This window comes from Neovison vison, chromosome 4 (genome assembly GCF_020171115.1).
Source record: "Neovison vison isolate M4711 chromosome 4, ASM_NN_V1, whole genome shotgun sequence".
NCBI classification, from domain to species: domain Eukaryota; kingdom Metazoa; phylum Chordata; class Mammalia; order Carnivora; family Mustelidae; genus Neogale; species Neogale vison.
In genome coordinates, this window is record NC_058094.1 from 175113677 (window position 1) to 175138699 (window position 25023).

At 38.3% G+C, this 25023-nt stretch overlaps 1 protein-coding gene across 18 annotated transcripts in view; it reads left to right on the forward strand.

Annotated features, from left to right (window-relative positions):
- Positions 1-25023, forward strand: part of HDAC9 (histone deacetylase 9) — an 872408-nt gene that overhangs the window by 440059 nt on the left and 407326 nt on the right. For 14 of the 18 annotated variants that reach the window (XM_044246154.1, XM_044246156.1, XM_044246162.1 and 11 more), the window contains 2 exons: positions 13817-13948; positions 17071-17186. In XM_044246154.1, coding sequence (XP_044102089.1) covers positions 13817-13948; positions 17071-17186 — 248 coding nt within the window. The remainder of the gene's footprint in view (positions 1-13816; positions 13949-17070; positions 17187-25023) is intronic. The other 4 variants (XM_044246165.1, XM_044246164.1, XM_044246168.1 and 1 more) reach the window with 1 other exon arrangement.

Genomic DNA, 25023 nt, shown 5'->3' on the forward strand with positions numbered 1-25023 from the left:
TTCAAAGCTAGCAGTGACTAGTGGAATCTTGAACTGCATTGCTCCAGTGCTCACTCCTCTGCCTCTCTTTTTGGCATTTCAAAATGCCACTGTGATTCTCCTGGGTCCAACTGGACAATCCAGAATAATCTCCTCTTTACAGGAGCTGGTGAGCAGCCTTCAGTCCATCTGCAACCTGAATTCTTTTTTCACCCGGTAAAGTAACAGTCACACGTTCTGGAGAATAGGATACAGTTACCTTGGCCGAGGAGGCATGATTCTGCCTGTCACAGCTAACTTAGAGTTTTTTTTAGGATGATGTTGGCTACAGAATCCTTTGACTGACTACTTCTCCACCATTTTATTTGAAGTTTGAGGTCTATGTATCCAGAGAGTCATCCAGAGAAAGTTGGCTAATGGAAGGTGCATAACTGAAGGTTTGTCTAGAGAAGGTTCTGGGGTGACCTTAATATATCTAGAGGCAAAATACTTCCTTTAGATCAGTCTGAAGTGGATAGGAGTATTTTCTTATAAATAGGTATAACAAAGACAATAAAGCTGTGTGTTCCATTGAGGCAGTAGTGAATTACCAAGAACATCCTCGAACTGTAAAGTTTACAAAATCAAAAATTTGCCAAGGGAAGTAATTAGTAACAAGACCTGCTTAAATGACTTAGAAGGTTTTGAAACGGGACAAGAACAGGAAGCCAGGGAGTGTTTGAGCTGTGCGAAGGACACAGTGCTGTTGATCAGAAGTCCGTGTGCCGACCCTTTCTTACCGGTGCTGTTGATCCCTGGCAACTGGCTGTGTCTCGGGTTTTGAAGGGCCAAATAGACTAGCGACTGCACCTCAAGGCTCAAAATTGCATTGAAGCAGTTAACAGTTCCAAATAGTAGTAATTAAACACTAAATAAATATATATGGGAATGACGAGATGGACCGAAAAGCCACTTAAACTGAACGGAACAGTGTGATTCCCTGAGGAGACTAGTGGTGGAACTACCTTCCTCGTTGTGACATAATCCGGAAAGCCCAAGACACATTGGGCAACTGGTTCTCCTTTATCTCCTCAGGGAGCCTCCTGCCATCACTGCCCTTCAGCCTCCACTCTGTCATCATGCCTTCTGTGGCAGTTCAGTGCCCATTCCGGTTATTGACCATTCTCTGACTCCAACATACTCTTGTCCACTCAGCCCTCTGTCTTTTTAAATTTTAAGTCTAGTCTTCCTACCCTCTTGCTTAAGAATCACATGATACCTCTTCTGTCACCTTCAAGGCTGAAGTCCTTACTGGCATTCACAAACTTTCTCCTCCTCCCACCTCACTCCTGCTCTAACCTCCTCTTACCTGTCCCTACTCTATCTTCTACAGTGTGTCCCCGAAGAACCAAACAAGTTGCAGTCCTTTGAAAAAGCCTTTGTTTACAGAAGCCATTCACATCTGGTTTTCCAAATGGTTCCTGCTTTTCCTAAAGTGTATTCTTGAATCGTTCATATGTTTCTGAAAATGCTCAGCTGATACATACTTCTGTGAAGCTTCTCTTGGTGCCTTTCCATCACCCACCAGGCTGCCCTAAACTCTCACTCCATTCCTTATTCCAGATATATGTATGCCCCAATACACCTGGACATATCTTTGTGTACATATGTCTATGTTAAAATTAGAATTCTCGGGCGCCTGGGTGGCTCAGTGGGTTAAGCCGCTGCCTTCGGCTCAGGTCATGATCTCAGGGTCCTGTGATTAAAAAAAATGATTTTATTTTTATTTATTTGACAGAGAGAAATCACAAGTAGGCAGAGAGGCAGGCAGAGAGAGAGAGGAGGAAGCAGGCTCCCTGCTGAGCAGAGAGCCCGATGCGGGACTCGATCCCAGGACCCTGAGATCATGACCTGAGCCGAAGGCAGCTGCTTAACCCACTGAAAAAAATTAGAATTCTCTACTTAGCTGAGAATTCTTTCAGGATGATATCTGTGGCTTGTTGACTATTATATCCCATGTATCTTCAGAGAGAGTTCATAATAGGCACTGAGTTAATATATCTTATATGAATAAATAAATGTATAGAGTAAAATAGGAGCTCTAGTATACCTCTCATTAGGTATTCAAAAATATAGGAAGATTCTTTTTCCAAAGAATTTTTTAAAGATTTTATTTATTTGACACAGAGAGAGGGAGAGTGAGAGACGGAACACAGGCGGGGGAGTGAGAGAGGGAGAAGCAGGATTCCCACTGAGCAGGGAGCTTGATCCCAGGACCCTGGGATCATGACCCTAGCTGAAGGCTGACGCCTAATGACTGAGCCACTCAGGCACCGCTATCAAAGAATTTTTAAGAATGTAATTCAGAGTCCTATTTGGTAGGAAAGAGACTAAGTGATTATTTTTCGTTGGCTGTAAACTGGGTATGTCAGAAGAAAATGACACAAATGAAGTAACAAGCTAAACAATGATTTTATAGTTTTATGGAAATAAACTGAAAATTTTCAGATAAATATCAGAGACAAAAACTATATATCAAAAAAATATGACCAAAAAAGTCATATATTTGAAGGAAATAAGATTTACGGCATTTAAGATTAGATAGTGATTTTACTAAATTTACCATGTATCATTCTCTTCAATACTTTCAAACTCTTTAAAACCAAGGGAATGGATATTATTGCCCACATTTGCAGGCAAGAAAACTGAAGCATAGAGACATTGCATAGTACTTGGCCCCCATCACAGCATTAGTGGCAGATTCAGGGCTGGGAACAACACCGGACTCTCATGCATGTGATCAGGTAAGGTTCGTGCTGAGAGCACAAATAAGAACGAAAAAGTTTAGATTTATGGTGATATCCAAAGAGCTATTAGGTGATAGGTATTAATTTCTGGGCCATATAGTCCTGACTGTGAGGTGGTTTTCTAGGAGAAATTGCATTCCTATCAAATACTGGGCTGCCCCAGTGCATGATCTCACCCCTGAGAAGGTCCTCACCCTGTCAGGAAATCAGTTCACATCTATGTTTACACATGAAGCTCTTACGAAGTGTCTGGGTAGAAAGTGTGTTAAAAAGTTTAACGTCACAAATAAAACTACTCTTCATGACACTTCTATTTGAAAGAATATATGAAAGATCCATCTAATAAAGAAAGCAAATAAAACTGTAAAGCACATGGTATAATTTCTTTCATGCATAGGCAGGAATTAGTTCATTACTGAAAGTATTAACAGAATTGAATGATGTATTCTGAATTTTTATTTATAAGGGTAAAATGTTAGAACTAAAGAAACCTTTAAATAAAAAAGATATAAATATATCTATAAATTCAGATTTCCCCCAAAGTAGAACATTATTTAAGTTGTGAAATACTAATTTAGAATTAAGACTTTATTATAGACTTTATTAGAAACTGGATTGAAGAAGACTGAATATGCTCCTAATCTAGCTTGTTTTATTAAAGTGATAATTCAACATTTTGCTGCATTTTCAAAATACAGATTTTCAAAATTTGTCTTTACTTTGTAAATATTTTATACTTGAAAAATTGAAGCATGTAAAAGAAAATATTCTAGATATATATGTCTAGATACATATGAAGGTATTCTAGGCTATAGGGGATTATGATTTCCTTGAATCCAAAACATGTTATTTTTGGTGCCTGCCAGAAAAATGAAATTCCTTCTGCATTCCACATCTGATCTCTAAGACCTCTTGCCATAACATTCAGCATCAAGAAATTCTTAGAAATTAGAAAAGTTGAAGTTCAGCTAGTTCTCTTCTCAATAAAATTTGAAACCTAGCCTTTAATTAAGTTACCTTTCATGCTTGGATATACCCAAGCTGCATTTATTCATTCAGCAACTGTTTATTGAGACTCACCATGAGTCTATGCAGTTGCTAAGTACTGAGAATAGACACAAAATTATTACATTGACTCTTCTGAGTACTATGTGTGGTAGAATAATTTCAGTGAAGCAGGGAGGGTTGGAGCCATATTCCAGTGGTTTGAGGTTAGGAAGTGGTGATGGCAAGTGTAAGGCTACTTAAAAAAAAAAAACAAAAAACAACTTTGCTTTGAATTAAAGTATAAATACAGACAGTAGCTAATAATATTTATATCTCAGGAGGGCTTTTTTTTTTGAATGGGCAAGATGCCAACATGACTACGTGCTAAGAAGAGAGACACAAAGAGAGAGGGAGTTTGAAGATACAGATTGAACAGCTTCTCTTAGTATTGCATAATTTAGCTAAATTTTGCTTGACATTTCTTTGAAGCCTTATCTTCCACTTAGTATCCCTTCCCCACCTTGTTAGCATATTTAATCTTTATTCCTTCAGTTTGCCAGCACTTTCTGCTAGACAAGGTTGCCTTCCACCTCTGCCTGTCAGAATCTCACAAAGTCCCCAGGCTGTCCCCTCCCTGCCTTTCAGCCACAAGCTGCCTGTACTTCTACTTATCATATGGCATTGACCACTGTTAGTCTTTCACTCATTTTTGCAAGACCATGAATACCTGGGAGACAAAGGCTTTCTATTTTATATTGGTGAGGCACTTGCCTCAGCACTTAACATCGCTTTTTCACATTTACTGATTCATTAATTCAATAAGTAGCTAATGGGTTTATTCTATGTCGTTGGTATAGCCGAAGTGCTGAATAAGCACTGAAATAGAACTAGACCCATTCCCAGCCCTCATGGAACTTGCTGCCTAGGTTCTCAATGTTGTTATTCAACAGCTCTAAATTAGGTGGCATTAAACAATGGAACCAACTAAATAAAAAGATTTCTCTTTAACTAGAAAAAGTGATGAAATGTTTTATAACTTAATATAATTTGTTCCTGTCCAGAATTGTACTGTTTGATTAAAGTATCTGTTAAAAAATGGGAATTTGTACTTTAAATGTCCTAAAAATTCAAAGAAAATTGTTATTTCCTCTTCTGTTTTCCCTAGTATTAAAAGAAATCTAGCAATGAGTAGCAATCTGTATGTCCATTTATTCATTCAGTCAATTTTTACTAAGTGTTGACGAAGCCAGCTGAGCACTAGGCATTTGAGAAAAACACTGGTATGAAAAAGGGAATGGGATTACCCAGCAGCGTAGAGTACTGCTCTTAGTATGAGGAAATTCAGTGGGTCCTTGAGATTTAGAGGTGCCCACTCTGGCTCACAGATAAAGCATCCCTGAATACTGAGGGAGAATGCCCATGGAGAGCTGAGAATCTCTTCTGGACCTGTTAGACCTCCATGCTGATCTGAGCTGCTTCCTAAAACTCAGTAATCCTCTTTGCTCTGTATTCCCTTTAGCATTTTTCTAATCAGAACAAGGTGGTGGTTGTTGTTTTCAGTTGTGGGGAACCTAGAATTAAACTGCCATGTCAAATGGTGGAAGGAAATACTGACAGATGCCTACACAGATTCACAATGATATGTGCCACTGTGCCATCTTCCAAAGCAGCATCGCAGATCACCTAACTGTCCAGTTACCAAATGTTTATTTATTTTTTTTTAAAGATTTTATTTATTTATTTGAGAGAGAGAGAGACAGTGAGAGAGAGCATGAGCGAGGAGAAGGTCAGAGAGCGAAGCAGACTCCCCATGGAGCTGGGAGCCCGATGTGGGACTCGATCCCGGGACTCCAGGATCACGCCCTGAGCCGAAGGCAGTCGTCCAACCAACTGAGCCACCCAGGTGTCCCTAGTTACCAAATGTTTAAATAAGATATCGCATACTCACATGTAAATGTAACTTAAATAATATATGATATAACCATATAAGGTATTTTTAAAAGAATGTGTAACTGCTTGTGTAAAGATTCATAATATACTTTCAAGGGAAAACAGTAAATGGAATCTTTTTCTTTTCTCTCTCTCTCTCTCTCTCTCTTTTTTTTTTTTTTTTTTTTAGTTTTAAGATGTTTATTTATTTGAGAGGGAGTGAGAGCATGAGCAGGGGGAGAGGGAAAAGCTAACTCCTTGCTGAGCAGGGAGGGAGCCCTGACGTGGGGCTCAATCCCAGGTCCCTGAGATTATGACCTGAGCCAAATGCAGTTGCTTAACCAACTGAGCCAACCAGGCCCCAATGGAATCAATCTAAAGAATATATAATTACCCATGAAAAGACTCTCATAATACATTATTAAATGAACAAACAGTATATGATCATAAATAAAATTTGATTCTCATTTTCAAGCACTTTTATGTACAAAGCACAAAAGAAACATGTTAGCAGACTAAACTCAATTTGTCCCGTTTCTAAAAATATTGAACATATATGACCTACATAATCGGAAGACAGCAACAAATGTTGTTATAAAATAAACACTTCAGAAGACCACACTATGAATTGAGCAATGTGAATAATACTTACCAGTATGCTTTTGAAAAAAGAATAATTCTTTTTTAATAAATAGATATATTTGGTATATTCTGAATAAGAAGATAGATAGATAGCTATAAAATATTTCTGAGTGAAAAAGAATAGTATATAATTTCTCCAGGAAATCGCATTCATAAATTACCATAAATATGGCTAGTTACTAGAAGCTAAGATTACCAAAGAAATTATTTTTTAAAACTTGTATATCTGAATTATATGATAATAACAATATGAATTACATATTGTTAAGTGGTTATAATTAGAAAAAGTGAGGTTAGAAATTTTGCTCCCTAACACCAAAATGTATAAAATCTGACTCATAACAGTAAAGGTCCATATTATGTGAGCCAAAAAAAAGCAGAAGTTATGTTGGATTTGTAGTATTATTCTGAATGCTAACTTTGAAAATATATAGCCTTTGTCTGATTAAGAAAAGTTTTAATTAGAGTAACCTGTATCTTTCGATCAACTAGATTAGAGAATAACCTGTGTCTCCAAATTGTATTTTCATAATTTTACGGATTACTTAATTGAACAGTTCACAGTGGCATGAATTCCTATGAGCTAGTCTAAAAGAGAGAAGCGACTCAGGCAGGAAACTTCATTTTTCTAAAGGGCATTCAAAAGAGAATGAATGAATGACAGGTTTTATGTGCCTTGTTCCAAGTGACAGGAGTGTTGGAATATGGCAGCTCCTAAGGTAGCCCTGTGGGTAGGAGAGAGCAGGAGAAATGTAGGAGAGAGAGAGGCTGAGTGGACGAATCCACAGATATCTGGCATAGCAGGGAAGAATGACAATGCCAGAGAAGGCATCTGAAGTTGGCAATAGAGCCCTCAGCTTCCCCTGTACTTACAGTGCTAAATGTGCACTTCAGGTAAAATCGTTGAACATATACATATTTTTTAGTATAAAGATACACTTATTAACCTAGTACTAAATTTTGATTGATAATTGTCTTAATTAAGAGTATTATTGACCGTCAACTGAAATGTCTTCCTTTTGTCCTTAATGATCATTTCGAATGAGAATGAACAACTTCTATATACCATGATATGGGGTATTGAATTTTTGTCTAAATTATTCGTGTAAAGGATATTTGTAATTTAGGATTAAAAGTGAACAGAGACAAATGCACACAGTAGGCAATCATTCTTCATTTAAGACAGAAAACTAAATTAAATAGTAATTATAAACAGGGAAGTTAAAAAACTAAGGAAAATACATGGAGTCAATTACCAACAAAAAAGGGTGGTTTCTTTTTTAAGGTTTTATTTCTTTATTAGGGCGCCTGGGTGGCTCAGTGTGTTAAAGCCTCTGCCTTCGACTCGGGATCGAACCCTGCATCGGGCTCTCTGCTCAGTGAGGAGCCTGCTTCCTCCCCCTCTCTGCCTGCGTCTCTGCCTACTCGTGTCTCTGTCAAATAAATAAATAACATCTTTACAAAAAAAAAAAAAGGAGGTTTTATTTATTTATTTGAGAGAGCATGAGCAAGAGAGAGCAAGAGAGCACGAGCAGGGGGAGCAGCAGAGGAAGCAGCAGAGGGAGAGGAAGAAGCAGACTCCTTGCTGCATAAAGGGCCTGATGTGGAGCTTGATGCCAGGACCCCAGGAGCATGACCTGAGCTGAAGGCAGCTATTTAAGCTGCTGAACTACTCAGGCACCCACAAAAAAGGGTTTTAAATACACTGAGTAAAAGATCAGAAAAAGGACTATTGCTATTCTTGTTGTTGTTTTTAATAGGTGACATTGCATTAGGCAAAGGCTGTAAACCAGCTGTAGCTCTCAGTCCTTCCACTTTTTTTATTTGTTTTGTTTTAACATAAGTTCCTTAGTCTTTTATATAAACTATATTAAACACTCGCTTATTCAACATTTATCTATTGAACAGACAGCCAGTTCAACTAAGCACTTTATTCCACTCTTTTAATTTTGCAGCATGAGGTCCATATCGTAGGCATCATTACTGCTCCGTGAAACATGATAAAATGATTCACAGATCAAACAGCTCCCCCAGGGTTGCAGTTAGTCCATGAAAAGTTAGCACTGAAATCTGAGTCTGGTCTTTTTGGTGTCAGAGACCTGTTTGCTTCTGCAGAAAATACTTTCCATATCCGTAAGTGTGTGTACGTGTATAAAATCGACACCCCCACACTCACACCAAATCTTTCAGTGAAATGACAAGTGTGGACCTTGTCACTTACTATTGGAATCCTAATTGTTTAACTCGGGCTTCTGCTACCTAACTCTCCTATTTCTTTCTTGGTGGTATTGCCCCTACCTTGCCATGCCTGAGTTCACTCTGCACCATGGAAGTCAGTAGGAGAAGTAAGATTTGAAATAGAGTTATCTCGTGAGGCATCTTGCATATGTTTTCTGTTCCTTTTGTTCCCTTCTTAATTTCTTTGAAATGAAGAGAGCAAAAGCTTTCAAGTCTGTCCTCTTTATTTTAATATTGATTGTTTTCATTTAAATAATGATGATCAATTTTTCATGCAGGGTTTTCATCTCAGCAGACAAAGGCACTCAGATGGGCACACACACTAAAAAGCTTGCCTTCTGTTTCCGTGATTAATTGAGATGTAGAGAGTGATGGGTGTGGGGTAAAAATAGAAAGGCAATTAGTGCAACTAGGCATGAAATAACATTGAGATACAAGCAGAATGTCTCCCCAGTTAGTGATCTCTTTCTGGGCTCTTGTGGATTAGCATCCCATTAGTAAGTCACTGGAATGGAAATCTTCAGCCTTTGGGGAGACCAGAGCATTAAAAACGGAATTAACTCTAACTGCAAACTGAGTCAGCACAATAGGTCATTAATTCGACTCCTTGGGTATATATTATCATGCTGAGCTTCGGTGTGTGGGCTTCTGAAATATTAGGAGCTAGTTTATAAAGCATTGCAAGAACTAAATGATGGTTATCTATCATTCCATCCTTCACTCTCACCATTGAGATACTAATGTCTCTGGTGGTTCAAAACCAGTATTGAAATGCAGACAGAACTTTTTACTAGAACCAGTGGATATAGACCTTTACTTAGAAAAGCTGTGTATTGTGTATTTTGAAAAAATAAATTCCTCTTACACTTACAGAATATTAATGATTCCTAGTTTTTAAAAAGCTTCGTCCTCAACTGATAAAGACAAAAATAGCACAATGCCTCAGATAGTATCCTTCCGAAGATTGAGAATTAAATCTTTCTGCATGAAGTTGACTTGTTTTGCTTTCTTTAGAAATAACCAGTGGCATCAAAAATATTTTCATGGGGCACCTGGGTCTCAGTCCATTAAGTGTCTGACTCTTGATTTGGGCTCAGGTCATGGGATTGAGTCCCGTGTTCAGGTTCTGCGCTTAGCCGGGGGTCTACTTGAGGATTCTGTCTCCCTTCCCTTCTATCTGCCTCTCCTTCCCCACTCCCCCACCCCCCATGCCATGCTCTCTCTCTCTCTCTTTTTCTCAAATAAATAAATCTTTAGAAATTGTTTACAAATAAATTGTAAGTATAAAATATATTGAAATATTGAATATTTTTAAGCAACCTGTAGTACACCCTGGTTTCTGATACTCTTTTCTTTCTTACTCTTCTACATCCTCTTTAAGAATTGTTAACAGATAATATTATTTCCTTTGATCATCCCTGTGTAGCACAGTCATTAACAACTGCCATTTACTGATTGCTTACCCCGAGGTTTCTCACACTTGACAATACTGACATTTGAGTCCAGATAATTCTTTGTTGTAGGGCTGTCCTGGGCATTATAGGATGTTTAGCAACCTCCCGGGCTTCTACCCACTAGATTCCAATAGCTGTACCCCACATGGCCCATCAGAAATCTCTGCAGACACTGCCAGTCATCCCATGGTGTCAGCATCTCCCCTGACTGAGAACCACTGGTTTATGCTCTACTAGACATTATCTCTTTGATTCTACAATAACTTTGCAAAAATGTGGGACTTTGTGAATGGGAGCCTTGGTAGGAAATAGAACTTACACAATATTTACTTACAACTTACAACTGCTTAGGGATGTTATGGCACCCAGAAAATATCAGTAGTGAGAAGTCATTCCCATCCCAAGGGCTGAAAAAGCAAGGAGAGGAGATAATGTTCCTGGGGTGTTGGGAAAGCTGGAAGCATGGAGAGGCCTCTAGACAGAGATGAAGTCAGGAAGAGACAGAACAACACCATAACACAAAGAGCAAAGGATACCCTGGCTCCTCCTTCCTCCTCAATCCTTTGTCACTAAAAAGTCCTACAGTAGGTGAGCCCAAATGAAATCCAACCAGCAAAGGATTGGAGTGATGCAACCCCAGGATTTAGTCCTGTGGGCTCAGACACAGAAGGAAAATGGAATCCATGGAGGAAAAGAAAAGAAAAGAAAAAACTGTCCCCAATTTAACATGAAAAACTGAACTTTAAAGAAACAAAGTAATTCACCCAAAGCCAGTGTCCTCTGTATACTTCTAGTAACCTGTAGCTGATTTGCATCAATGAATGGACATTCAGTGAGACTATGAATTTTTTAAGATTATTGATTTCAGTAGCTGATAGAAACAAGAGCAGACAATTCTCATTCCCAGTCTGGTGTTCAGTTTTTTTGTGTTGACCTCTGAAAGAAATTTAAGAACTGTATATCCAGCCCATTCTTCAGCAGACAAATATGAGACTGAAAGCTATGTGCTGACCTGGAAAGTCATTTTTTGCTAAAAAGCTTATGGAATTCTAGGTTTCATATAGAATGTTTAAATGGCATATGCTGTTTTTCCAAGCTTTTGGCACATTTTTGTCTTGATTGCAGAAACTCAGCCCCAGCTGGTGCAGTGTGTGAGGAGAGGGAGGAAGACTGGACTGAGAACCAGGGGATTTGGGGTCCGGTCCCGGCTCTCTCAATCCTAGCCCTGTAACCCTTAGCAGGAATAGCAATAGTTAAAGTCCCAGAAATCGTTTCTTCCCTTTTGAATTCAGCCAGATCTTCACAGTTATTTTCAGGTCTCTAATCAGATGACCGTAACTCTAGAATAAAGAAGGTGTTAGATTTTCAGGTTTCATAAGTGAAGGGTCAGGATCAGAAAACACTAGAGTCTCACTGAATATCCCATAGCTGGAAAGTAGACTCAACATCACCTCTTCCCACAGAAAACATAGTGTACTTTCTACCCCATTTACAGTGATAAATCAGTTGATTTACTTCCTCTGGACAGCAAGTCGGTAGCATTTAATACTTTAAGCCTCATCATAAATTAAAGTCTAAGAATCTTTTCTTATTTTTGTCTTCACGTTATAGCAAGGCTACAGTGGAAACTGATATAGTTAGCACATAGGGATTCCTCATTTCTTTTTTTTTTAATATTTTATTTATTTATTTGACAGAGAGAGATCACAAGTAGGCAGAGAGGCAGGCAGAGAGAGATAGAGAGGAGGAAGCAGGCTCCCCGCTGAGCAGAGAGCCAGATGCGGGACTCGATCCCAGGACCGTGAGATCATGACCTGAGCCAAAGACAGAGGCTTAACCCACTGAGCCACCCAGGTGCCCAGATTCCTCATTTCTTCCTTTCTTCCTTTCCTTTCTTGGTTTCAGATGAGTATATTTACTGACTGACAGCTTTTTAGAGACAAAAACTAGAGTGTTTCAAGGAATTTTAAAATAAATATATACAGGTAAATCTAAGTGAATTAATACAGTTCCATTTTTCTCCCTTTAATCCTGGGGGAATCAATGCTAATATTTCAGATTCAGAAATCTCTACTAAGATAAAGTGGGTTGACACTCCCAGAAAGTCTGGAAGGTCCTTGGTCCTTTGCCCAAACTATTAACCTTCTTTGCCTCAAGGTGGGGGGCCCAGAAAATGATACATTTCAGGGGTTCAGACACTGAGCTTCTTGTTCTTAGTCTTGCTCTCTGCCCACTCCCTCTTCCACTTGGCAGTATTTTCAAGCTGCCCTGTTTCACTGTTTTCAGCCATAGAATCAGGTGTATAACACCAACAAATTAACTTGTTTTATTTTTCATAATTGAATATTTCTTTCAAGCTCCTATTTCACCTGCCTTATTCCAAGTAAGCCTAGAATGCAGGGGTTCTCAATCCAGGGGTCGAGCTGGAGAGAAGGGAAACAGAAAAGAAAAAGACAAAACTAAAGTATAGATGTTTGAAGTCTAAACATAAAAACAAGCAAAGAAGAGAGAAAGAAAGAAAAGATTGTAAGTTCTACTTTGATAGCCTTTGTAGTCAGGCAAAAATACAAAATTCCTTCGAAGAAAACATTTTCACTGATCAAAAACTCTGGCTGCATGATAACATTGTATCTGAGATGATTAGGAATTCTTTGGGAAATGGTTTATAATTGTTAGGGTGTTCATACATGAGGAAAGGTAGAGTAGCAGTATTTTCAGTATTTAGAAGAGTAGATTTGTGCTAGATTATCTAGATACAGATCATGGTGTCATCTCTTTTCACCTATGAGACCTTGGGCAAGTTACTTACCCTCTCTGTGTGTTGGTTTCCTCATTAATATAATCAAATATAAAGAGATTATGGTTAAACAAGTTAATAATGACAAAGCATTTAGAACAGTAGTGGACATAGAAATCATTCTGTGAATGCTAGCTGTCTTGGGATACCCTCTTTCCATTACCTCCCCCCAGCACTGTTATCATGATCAACACTAATTTGTACTATGTAGGGACTCAATCTAATGTTTCCATTCTTCTAGAGTATAATTATGTAGAAATCTAATCCATAATAACTAAATTATAGCACATCACTGTTTAGAATAGTTTAATCAAAAAATAATAATAACTTATGTAGGAATAATCTGCATTTGTACTTTGGAGTATATAACCTTACTCAGAACTTTCTATTCTAAGAGTTGGCCACCCTTTCTCTCTTCTTGATTGTGTACTAAATCTGTAGAAAGGCTTATTCATAGCAACTCTAGTTGGTTTGGTGTTATGATACCAAGTATATTTTCCCAGGATTTCAGGCTAGAGACTACTGACAAATAAATATTCCAGAAGTCAGAATTAGACATAAATTGTATGCTACAGAGGTGTCTTCTTATTACCAGAAGTCAGGCCAGAGTCTCTAAAATCACATTAGGGTACTGTTTTTGTGGGTATTGAGTTTCACCCTTGAGAGAATTAAAAGAGCTGACAATGACGTATAATAAATCTTACACTGACCCAAACATATTTAGTGATTAAACTTCCCAGCAATCCCAGTTCTGTCAGCTTAAATAAGTAGAAAACTTATATTTTTACTCTTTCTTCACTTTCCATTTAGATAAGTAGATTTCATAGAAATAATTACTATATTTGTCTGTTTAATTCATTTAGAGTTAATGCCTTATTTACATGCTTGGGATTTTAATTTGAGATGAGAAGGAACCAAGAAAAGTATGAGCCATTTTTTATACACAGGAACAACTGGCTCTCTATTTTTTAATTTTTATCTATTTTCTTTGTCTCAATCCCCAGCCTCTGAGCCCAACTTGAAGGTGCGGTCCAGGTTAAAACAGAAAGTGGCAGAGAGGAGAAGCAGCCCCTTACTCAGGCGGAAGGATGGAAATGTTGTCACTTCATTCAAGAAGCGAATGTTTGAGGTGACAGGTAATTGAGGACTGTGCAGACATACACTAAAAAATGCTGGTAGGAGGAATGAAAATAAATAGCGTAGAATAAATATGGCTGTTGCGTATTAAAAGTTATTTTGAGGAGAAACATGTCTTAAAAGGAAATTATATTGAACATGCACAAGTAGCTCAGTAAACCTTGCCATGCATTCACCAACTGTGTTAAACAGGAAATGAATGAAAAACAGAACTGTGTGTCAATCTAGGCATAACTAGGGAGTGCCAAAGTTCACCTTCATCTTTTCAGAAACAGGCAGTCCGTTTTAGGAATGCCAACCAGAAGAGTATAACTTTTAATGAAATTTGATCAGAAATGAGCAGAGGGAGGTCCGAGAGGAACACTTCCCCCATACTCAGACACGAATGTACAAAATACATCTGGGAAAATTAAACTATGTGGAACAGCAAAACCTTGACTTTTCAACAAATTCACAGAGCTCATAAATGACTTTATGTGTTTACTAGTGAACTGGGACTTATGGCAGGAGGGGGATATATTGCCTTTTAGGAAGGGAAAGAAACTGTCATTTTCACTAGTCTCCAATGGAAGCGTTCTTATTTTCTTAGCTGCCTGGTTAGTGGTGGGGTGAACAGGTTAGGAAATTCAACCTGATGTCTTACAAAGCTTTCTGGTCCCAGCTGTACCTGATCTGAAATTAGAGAAGACTTAGGGATACAAGAACCAAAAAGGCTAGCCAAAATAATAATACCGACTACTGTTTATCAAGTACCTACTTGGACCTACATGCGTTGTATTTGGTCATTTCCTTCGGTTGCATCCATAGAGAAGTGGTAATCGGCAACCGTTTTTTTTTCCCATTCTCACGGAAGATTGTGCTTATACCAGTGTAGTCAAGTCAGATCTTGTCCTTAGCAGGAAAGGGTAATAATTTTCCAAAATTATTTGTTTTCTGTATCTCCTGTAGCCATAAGAACACCTACTTTGGGGAGACAATAGGGAAAAGATTGTGGAAGTGGGAGTAGAAAAGTACAGAATATTAATGCAATGTGGTAGTTTGACAAGTTATTTAGGAAAAGCAAAATGTGCAGTCTCCTACTCATTCCTGGTAGATTAATAAATTTAATACAGATTTAATAAAAAATCTTTATCTGAAGAAAAGTATTAGTTGGAAAATTTTTCCTTGACAGATAAGAAATGTTAAATAAATGCATATATAAATAAATGAATATTATTCTACCAAAGTATATTTTTTTCAGTATCAAATATAATCACTAATTTGGACCAATTTAAATTGAGAGCTGCAGACCTTTTTTTTTTTTTTTTTTTTTCAGAACACAGATTTGTACCTAAGTAAATAAAAATCTTAATTAAGCTTTCATAATAGAGGTACTTGGTGGGGTTGGGGAGTTGGGGAAATGAATCTATTTTAATGTAAAGAAGATGAACATATCAATTGCCTAATGTAAATAAAGATTTTTCTAATTGGAGAGAGTACGCTCCCTCATAACAGGAAAACTTGATGAAAATAGAAAGCCATATACATTGCTTTGCTTCTTTTGTTTGTTTTTGCTTTAGAATCTGATCAATCCAAGGGCATATTTATTTATCCCAATGTTCTCTTCTATTTTCCTATCAATCTCTTCTTGATGGTAACTTTTCCCCCACTGTCACATGTCACATTGCAGTGGAATTTTGCTCAGTGCATATCTGGGTGATACTTAATTCTAACTTAAAGAGATGATAATTTGCTGGAGTTTCTCTCACGTCTCTTTATTTTTGAAATACCATATTTTTCAGAAAGGGACTTGTATGTTTATTTGATGCACATTTCTGGTCATTGACCTAGGACTTGTGGACGCTTTGGTACATTTTTTTAAACTAGTATGTTGTACTTATTATCAATGTCTTTGGAGGATCTGAACTACCAGAGACAGATTTATTCACCTATCCACCCCCACCTTTCTCTGCCAGCTTTCACATAATGTGGATGAGCTTTGTTTAGATCTTCAAGCTAATTATTTTCCTGTAGTCAGAGACCATCGTGGCGTCATAGAGCAGATAATTGCTATTGTGGGTCTTCTCCCAACTCTGCATCTCCCTTCCCCATTTCCTAGGCTCAAGTACCTGCTTTTTCCAAATCCTGTGCCCCCTCTCCTCCCAACAGTTGACATGGGAACCACTTGCTATCTCCCTGTTTTTTAAGTTCCACAGTTTTCTGCCCCTTTTCCCACCAAAGCCATGTTATTTAACAATTCACAGCCGTGGCCCCTCCCAGTGCCTTCTCCTGCACTCCCTTCCTCTCTGCTGTCCCCATTTCATGAACTACTTCTACTTCCCTTCAAGCACCCATTGCCATCTGATTTCTTCTCTGAGATTTTCTCAGTGTTCCCAGAAAATCAGTTGCTACCTCCCCTGCCTCCCCGTGTTGTAGAATCCTGTTGTAGCATGGACTTGTGGCCTAGAATTCTCAGGTTCATGGCAGTGATTTCTACATAAGGAAATACTTCTGTCTGAATATCGCACCAAAAGACAGAAATAATGACTTTAAATTGACAAGGCAGACGTAAGAAAAGTACTTTTTTGTTTTTGTTTTTTAAAGACAGGATATGAAAATGAGACATTAATGAGAAATCGGTATTGAGTCACACAGGAAAGGCCAGAGTTAGGAGTCTGAGAGAAAATAAGCTCCTTGAAGTATTTTTTTTAATGTGTATTTTTCTCATTAAAAGAAAAGCAAATAAGAAAGAATCAAAGATAAAAATCGGATTGATCAATATGCAAGCAAAATATATAGACAGAAAGGCAGGGAGAAGATGTGTTTCAGAATTTTACACCCATGTCCTTTTTTTTTTTTTCTCATCAAAATCTTCTATAATGTTCTCTAGCTCTTATTCTTACTTATCTAGAAACTGGAGTACTGCATTGTATCTTAACGGTGAAAACACAGGGAGAAAAGTGGTAGCAGAATTCAGAAATGTTTCAAAAATTGTCACAGTCTTTTTTGTGGACTGACATGGGGCTTGTTGTTCCCATAGTGGGGAAAACAGTGTTTGATGCTCTATGTCACTTACAGTATCACCAAAGCTCATCCTTGTATGGTTTTCATGAATTGGCTTGTGCTTCCCAATGTCTTCCAGAATCTTCCGTCAGTAGCAGCTCTCCAGGGTCTGGTCCCAGCTCACCAAACAATGGGCCAGCTGGAAACGTTCCTGAAAACGACACCTCGGTTTTGCCACCTACTCCTCATGCTGAGGTAAGACTCTTACTATTTTGGTTCTTTTAAAAATTAGATCCTTGAATAGCCCTATAAAACAAAGTGATATTTCTGAAGTATAAAGCCACCTGTTCTTAGTTATTTTTCTTATAGGCTTATCGTGTATGGAATTGAATTAGGCTTGATCTTATTTACCGAGTTTGGATGACAATTACTGTTTGGAAATAAGGAAATGTAACTCTCAGAAAAAAAAACTCTTAGGGATGCTGAAGACGCTGCCCAGCAGTTGTGCAACTCGGTAGTGTTGGGTTTGGTTCTTGGTTGTTCTGGTGGGGGTAGACCCAAAAGCAAGTAAAAAAAGACTTTGTGCAAACCTCTCAGAAGAACAGCCTAGCAAAGTAGGTTTTATCCATTGCCCTGGAGAGTAATGAAAAAATAATTTAAGTATTACATAGGATTCTACTGAGCAAACATTAGCAGAGGACCTACTAAGTGCCATTCATTTTGCCTGGCAATGGGAATATAAAAATGAATAAGATATGAACTCTGTTCCTGAAGAATGAAATGTTAAAGGAAATGGATCTGATTGTATGCAGTTAACCATTATAACATTTGTTTTTCAACACCTAGTTCATGGAAACCAGTGATATAAGAATAGAGAAAGATAAATTTGTGAGTCAACAAGAATTCTTCTGTATAGTTTTGTTATTAAGCTAAGCCATGGCAGCAGTCTGGAAATAACCATTCTTAGGGAATCAACTGTTTTGAAGACACCATCAATTGACTGAAATGCTTGTTTTTTCTTTTCTGTCAATGTAATGCCTCCTTACCATGATTTGCTCTATGCAGGGAAAGCTGGTACAATAACTTCTCATATGTAACTGTAACGTCTTTCTTTCCTCATATTTGATACAGTCGTGGTAACTTAGGGTTGAAAGAGACTGATGAAATCTCTGATTCTTGCATCACCTATATAGCTTTCCTGATGTGTAATTATCAAACTTTTGCTAGCATACTTCTACTTACAGGAGCTCCCTTTGCTCTTTCCTAAGACAACTCAGTTGATTTGAGAGAATTCGCTTGACAGAAGTGTCTTCTGTACATTATGCCAATATCTGTGTCTCTACAATTTCATATACATACACACTTATAACAAATTATTTCTAAATTGTAAAATTACCAGGCCAAAATATAATTGAAGGCAGAAAACCAAAGGTTATTTCTGTTAAGTTAAGGGTTTCACTTGCTCTGAGAACATTTGCGTAGTTCAGTTTTGGAGGGGGTTGTTTGTTTGGGGTTTTTTTTAAGATTTTATTTATTTATTTGACAGAGAGATCACAAGTAGGCAGAGAGGCAGGCAGAGGAAGAGGGAGAAGTAGTCTCCCCACAGAGCAGAGAGCCCAATGTGGGGCTCCATCCCAGGACTCTGGGATCATGACCTGAGCCCAAGGCAGATGCTTAACTGACCAAACCTCCCAGGGGCCCCTGTATAACTTCAGTTTTGAGTTTTTGTTTTCAGGGCCTCACAATACCTGAGATAGAAGGCAGGCTCAGTAGTGACCAAGGAGGCTAATCTAACATGAAATTAAGCTGGAATTTCAAAAGCTCATGTCTACACTATGTTGGTGAGTCCCTCACCCCACCCCCAGAAGTGTCTGGATGCAGACCAGAGCAGGCACAGGATTTCTCCCTGAAAAGTTTTAACCAGAAGCTTGTCTTTGCATGGAGTGATAGCCCAAATTTCTATAATTTCAAACTGTTATTTTGGTTTAAAGTGCCCAGATTTGTTAGGGCTTGTAGGTGTCTGGAAAAGCAAATATAAATCCTCTCTAGAGGAATATACCTGCATTCTAGATTTCAAAAATTTCCTTCAATTTTCCGAGGAAAATGGGGAGAAGAGATAGACATTCTCTTGCTTATGATCAGCTTTCAGCTACTTAAAGAATAACAATACAGGCCTCAACATTATCTCCAGATCCTTCATCTATTTCTTGTTCTTCATGGTTTTTTTTCCCTTTTTCATTATCCATTCTAAAACATGATATGAGATAGCATAAGTACTTCAAATATATTTTTAATCAGAGATGTAAGTTGGATTCTTGGACTATTGGTTATAGGTATTGTATTTCTGTTAGTGCAATTATTTGTCAATACTGGTCAGTTGTCTGTGACCCTTCAGTCAGTTTCCAGGAAAAGAACAACTTCGTCACAGGCAGTTCTAAAAACTTTAGGTTTCCATTGCCTCTCAGTTTGAAGAATGTGATTCTCAGTAATAGCAGAAACACTAAAGGGTCTGGATTCTGAATCAGCTCTAGATGAATTCTGTGGCCCTGGAAAAAGAAATGTCACATTAAACCACATTCAACAGCATGTATGATTCTTAGAAATGTGTTGTTAGGGCTACAAGGTGTAGAAGACCACTTAGAGTATCTGATAATATTTTATGAGGTTCAGAAACAACAGTGTGGGTTCTTGATCATGAAAGCATAGGTAGTAAAAGTGTATTTTACAAAGGTTAAAGGTGTAATGACCACAAAATTTAGCATGATGATTACCTCTCTGGAGGGACCAAGGTGGGGACGGTGGGGAGAGACACGGTTTGTTACTCAAGAGGAAGATATATGTATTCTTTCATTATAAATACACATCTATGAATATAGTACTTAGTACAACACAGAAGAACAACCAAGAAATATATATTTCTGAGATTAGAAATAAATGGAAAAGGGGAGATTTTTCTCTTTACTTCAAACTATTTATGACCTGTTATATTGAATATCCCAGATCATGAGATCCTATCTTTAAATTTCAAAATACATTGGAGAAAGAAAATTAAGGGAATTTGTTTATGTTGTTTTAATCTATTTTTTATTCCTAAAACCTTCACTGTCACAAATAATCTGTTTAGAATGCCCTACCTTTTCATCTACTTACTGAACATTCTGTTACTACGGACCTTTCCTTCCACCCCACCAGTAAGGGGGGAAAAAAAACAACATACACACACAGAAGGAAATGTGATTTAATGGGGTTTGAAACAGTAGAGGTATTTCTTCAGGTCAGTGACAGGACACTCACCTCCAAAGCTGGAAAGACTAGTTCAAAAGCAAGCAGTGACTTACTTCATAATGAATTAATTGTGTGCCTGAACTATGATCCAAAAGGCCAGGTGGGCAGACCTTTATGCACTGATGGGTAGCCTCTCTGTGGCCCAAAACAAAAAATTCAGCCCTGATGGCTAACATGTGGTTTTCTGCTGCATTGCCATTTACAGAGGTCTGTAACGTAATTCATAGTGGAGAGCTAAAGAGACAGCAGAATTCAGACGGAAACGCTCAACAAATTAATATGCTAGCTCTGTAACACAAAATGCTTGTACCTAAACTGGAAAAAGGAAAACAAATATTTTCTGCCAATTCTTGATTAACAATCATTTCGGATTTAGTAAGAGTTTTACAGACATCTTGGAAGCAAGATTCACAATAGTGTGTAATTTCATATCAACAGAAATAGTTTCAAGGCGTGAAAAAATATACATCATCAACTGTACTTTCAAAAGCCAAGCTAGTTTCACACTTTACCATTTACAAAATAGGCGTATTCTACCATCTTCGGTTAAATAACACCAGTGAATTTTTATTTTTAAATAGTTCAACAGTGTACATTTGTATGAACTCTTTATTCTGTGACCTGTAAGTAGAAAAGCACGTCACCTAATTCTTCCAGAGCCCATGAATGGGATTCTACTCCATTTTACTGCTTAGGAAGGAGGAAAGTAAGGCTATATCTCAGGCTGATGTTGAGGCTTTGGCAAAAAGAAAATTTTTAGCTTATAATTCACATGTCCTGCATAACATAGCTGGAGGTGAAGACAGAAGTAGGAGGAGAATTTACTCCTAAGTCCCCGCTGAGGAAATGGCACAGTGAATTCAAACGTATGGGTCTTCCATTCAGAAGGCTCCCCAGGAACCTGGCTCCGAAACCAGCTACTTTGTCATCATCAGTTAAGTCGCTAAACTTGCCCCTGACCTTAGATTCCTTATCTAGTGAACGGCAGCCATGCCTCCTCCAACAGCGTTGTTGTAAGGAATCAGTGTTGGGAAGGCGGATGGTGAATTGTGAAGTGTGAAAGGAGTTCATTTTCTGTTGTTGTTATCAATACTGACTCTTAGGAGGGAAAACTCATTAGCATGTTTGTCTCCAAGCCAGCGAATCACATGTGAGAGCGAGTCTCCATCTGCTCCGACCACTTCTGTTCCATCTCTTCTATTTCTTGCATATGCTCAGTCCTGAACTCGGATTGTTGGAGCTCCTTGTTTTACTCATTTGTAAACTTGGTTGGGGAGCTGAAACCTCAGGAGTTTCTATTTCCAGCTCCAGTCAGAAACGTCTTTACCTATCTAGTTACTTTATTGTTAATACTGCGGGCCTGTGGCTTCAGATGTTTCCACGAATATCAACACCATTATTTTAGATTCCGTAGATTTATTTGATAGCTATGTTAACAGTAGCCAAGCAGCTGGTTTATTTCTATTTGAACATTAGTGGCTGGCTCTGCTATGCTATTTTTTTTAAATCATATTTTTTTTTTCCCCAGCAGATACAAATGATTTTTTTAAAAGGATTCTAATAATAATGTTAAGTACTCTGAAATCATCTGAAATGTCACTTGTTTTGCCCCCAGCTCACATGACTCATCTACCTATTGTTTCGTAATGGCTGTTGTGACATTTGCTGTAAATGTTATGCTCCATTCTGCGTGGGTGTGGAGCCAGGGTTTTAGATGGCAGAAAATAAAATGCTTTCCCCCCATCTTTGGGGAGAAGAGGTTGCTATGACAGAAGAATCATTTAGGAGGAATAACATGAGTCAATATTGTAAAGCAAGACCTTTAATGAGACCTTCAGCAGTGCCTTTTATGAGACTGACCCGCTACCTACTGCGCTAACGAGGCACCTCAGCAGTGCCTTTTAAATGGAGAGGGAGCCCTGTCAGATGATAATTTCTTGTCACCAGATCATTTCATAGTAGTACATCCTTGGATGTTCAGCAAAAATAAAAACTTAGAGATTTAAGTTTCTAAAAAAAATTCTGCATCGTGTGGAGCTGTTCATTTTCTATCGGCTGTCGAAAGGATAAGAGAAAATGAATACTACTTAAAAAAATTACAGTGAAAACTGTAAGAAGTATTACATGATTAAGATTTCTTTTTTTTTTTTTTTTTGGCTTGGAATTCTTTCTTAGTTTTGTTGTTGTTGTTGTTGTTTTTAATTTTTAATGTGGCTCTCTCTCTTTTTTTTTTTTAAGTCTAATTTGGGGGTCTGGGGCCTTTTAAACCTGCAGCACATTGGGGTTTACAAGCCTGTCTTCCTGAATACCAGCCTAATACACACAGGTGTTGCCCGATCATGCAAGTCAGACGTGCTTCTGTCTCAGGCCCAAGGAGCTGACGTCCAGGGAAGGTGGGCAGCTGGCCAGTCACAAGCCAGTGAGCGGTAGAGCTGGGTGCAGGGCACTGAGACCACACTTCCATTCACCAGTCCCGACCGCCCCTCACCAGAACTCTGTGGGTAACCGACACTCTTTTTCTGATGGTTGTGCATATTGTAGGTTAATTTTGAACATGTAGTAAATTTAAAATTCTTTTTTTTTTTTAAAGATTTTATTTATTTATTTGACAGAGAGAAATCACAAGCAGGCAGAGAGGCAGGCAGAGAGAGAGAGGGGGAAGCAGGCTCCCTGCTGAGCAGAGAGCCCGATGCGGGACTCGATCCCAGGACTCTGAGATCATGACCCGAGCCGAAGGCAGCGGCTTAACCCACTGAGCCACCCAGGCGCCCCTAAATTTAAAATTCTATATCCACTTTTTATATGAGCTTCTTAAAAAGTAGGTGATTATTTACCTAACTCGTGTTCTATCGAAGGCATCTGTTGACTTGTCTTCAGAGTGAGAAGAGTATTCTTTTCCCCTCCTTCCCTCCCTTCCTTCCATTCTGTTCCTCACTTCCTTCCTCTGTATCTCCTGTCCCCACTTCCGTTCTCCTTGTCCCCATAGGCAGTCATTCTCTTCAGTATTTTTGTTTGTATGCTCTCTACATCATAGGCATTTTCTGCTTTGTATCCAAGAATTTTAGTGAGTATAAATGGCACAGTGTTACCAGTCGTATTCCGTTTCTTATTTTTATCACTAAGCACATGTTTTTGGACCTAGTCATGTCATTTTGGATGCACATACCTAATAGTTTGCTTTTAAATCATGGTAACAATCCATGGTGGCCAGTGCTCCATTGTACCTATCCATTCTCCGGTTGGATGCCCCAGTGGCCTCCAGCTCTCACCATCACTAAAAACTGCTTCAGTACATACTCAGGGACATCACCCTAAATGATGATGAATGAGAGCTTAAGGAGAGAATTTCTTGAGGATATAATTCCCTGCAGAAGAATTCTGGGGTCACGGTATATAGCGTAACTATTTTATTGTCCTGAATTATTTGCCAGAATTGCTATACCAGTCTGCAGTCCCACCAGTGATATGAGAGGTTTTTACCTCTCTAGATCCCAGTGACATGGAGATTTTGTGTTTTTCTAATTTTTACCAGTATTCTTTTTGTAAGAGATTGAGTCTTTTCATTGAAATGAATAGCTTCCTGATTTCAATGGCAAAATGAATAGCTCTATTGAGAGACATATAATTGTTCAGTATATTTTCTTTATCTGAATTGTAAATATTATCCATAAGATGGGATTCCAGTTGCTCTGATGGTGAGAAAACAGTTTGAAGGTCTTTAATGAGATGTGAGTAAGTCTCCCCTGACCCAAGACCTCACTCCGTCCTATCCCTGTTTTCCACATTGTGCTCCTTCTGGTGTATCAAAGCCTGATAAAAAACTGACACCCTGCTCAGTGCCATTGAAGTTAATGAACTCTATTCTAATTACAGTAATTCTCACAGGTCATAGGAGTTTGTTTTCTACTCTTCTGTACACTAACTAGCACATGAACTTGGTCATGTAGGACATCTTTGTACGTCTACCATCCAATGCCACACTGCTAATCCAGCTGAATTGTTACTGGTTCATTGTTTCATGAATGTTAAAAGATAGTCATTTATATCTTTAATATTTCCATTTTATCTCACTACAGCAATAGCTTCTGGTTCTGAAAAATTTTTAGATTAAAACCATCCTCCCCGTGTTCTAAGATGTAAAACGTTGGCATTTTAGCACAGCTTTGATTTCAGGGCTGGATCCGTTTCAAAACTGCTTCCTGAAAAAAATCCTGGCTTTGCCTGAAAATGCTTGTGATCTCACCACAATACTAAGGTGGGGTAACCTTCCAGTCTTGTAAGAATACTGGTCAGGATCCTTCATTTTCTCAGTGAATTGGTATCTCTCACCACCTGTTCCGCTAGCTTTCAAGTGTGTCCACACTCTTTTAGCAGTGTAGAGAAAATACAACTCCAGCTTCTGGCTCTAAGAAAACACTAACCTGGAACAGATAGACTATGCTGATCGAAAAGCTGTATTGAGGAAAGTTGTATGTAAAGAAGATAATTTGAGGAAAACATTTTTTCAGGTCTGTGAAGTCATTTGTGATTCTAGTCGTCCTATGAAAAAGCTGTGCCTGTTACTTTGTCTGTAATTGAAGGAAGTAAACTAAATAATGTCCAAGTCCCTGAAGTTCTGTGGGAACAATACTATACCAGTTAGTCTCTGTGGGAAGAACCAGCTATGTACCAAGTGAACCTGAAGGACGCAAGCCTTCCCTTGTTTCCTCAGGAATTGTCTCCATGACTTGAAGACTCTCAAGTCTATAAAGTAACTAGGGCTTTCACTTCCTTCTCATGCCCAGGTCAGCTGGTTCCCAGTTGCACA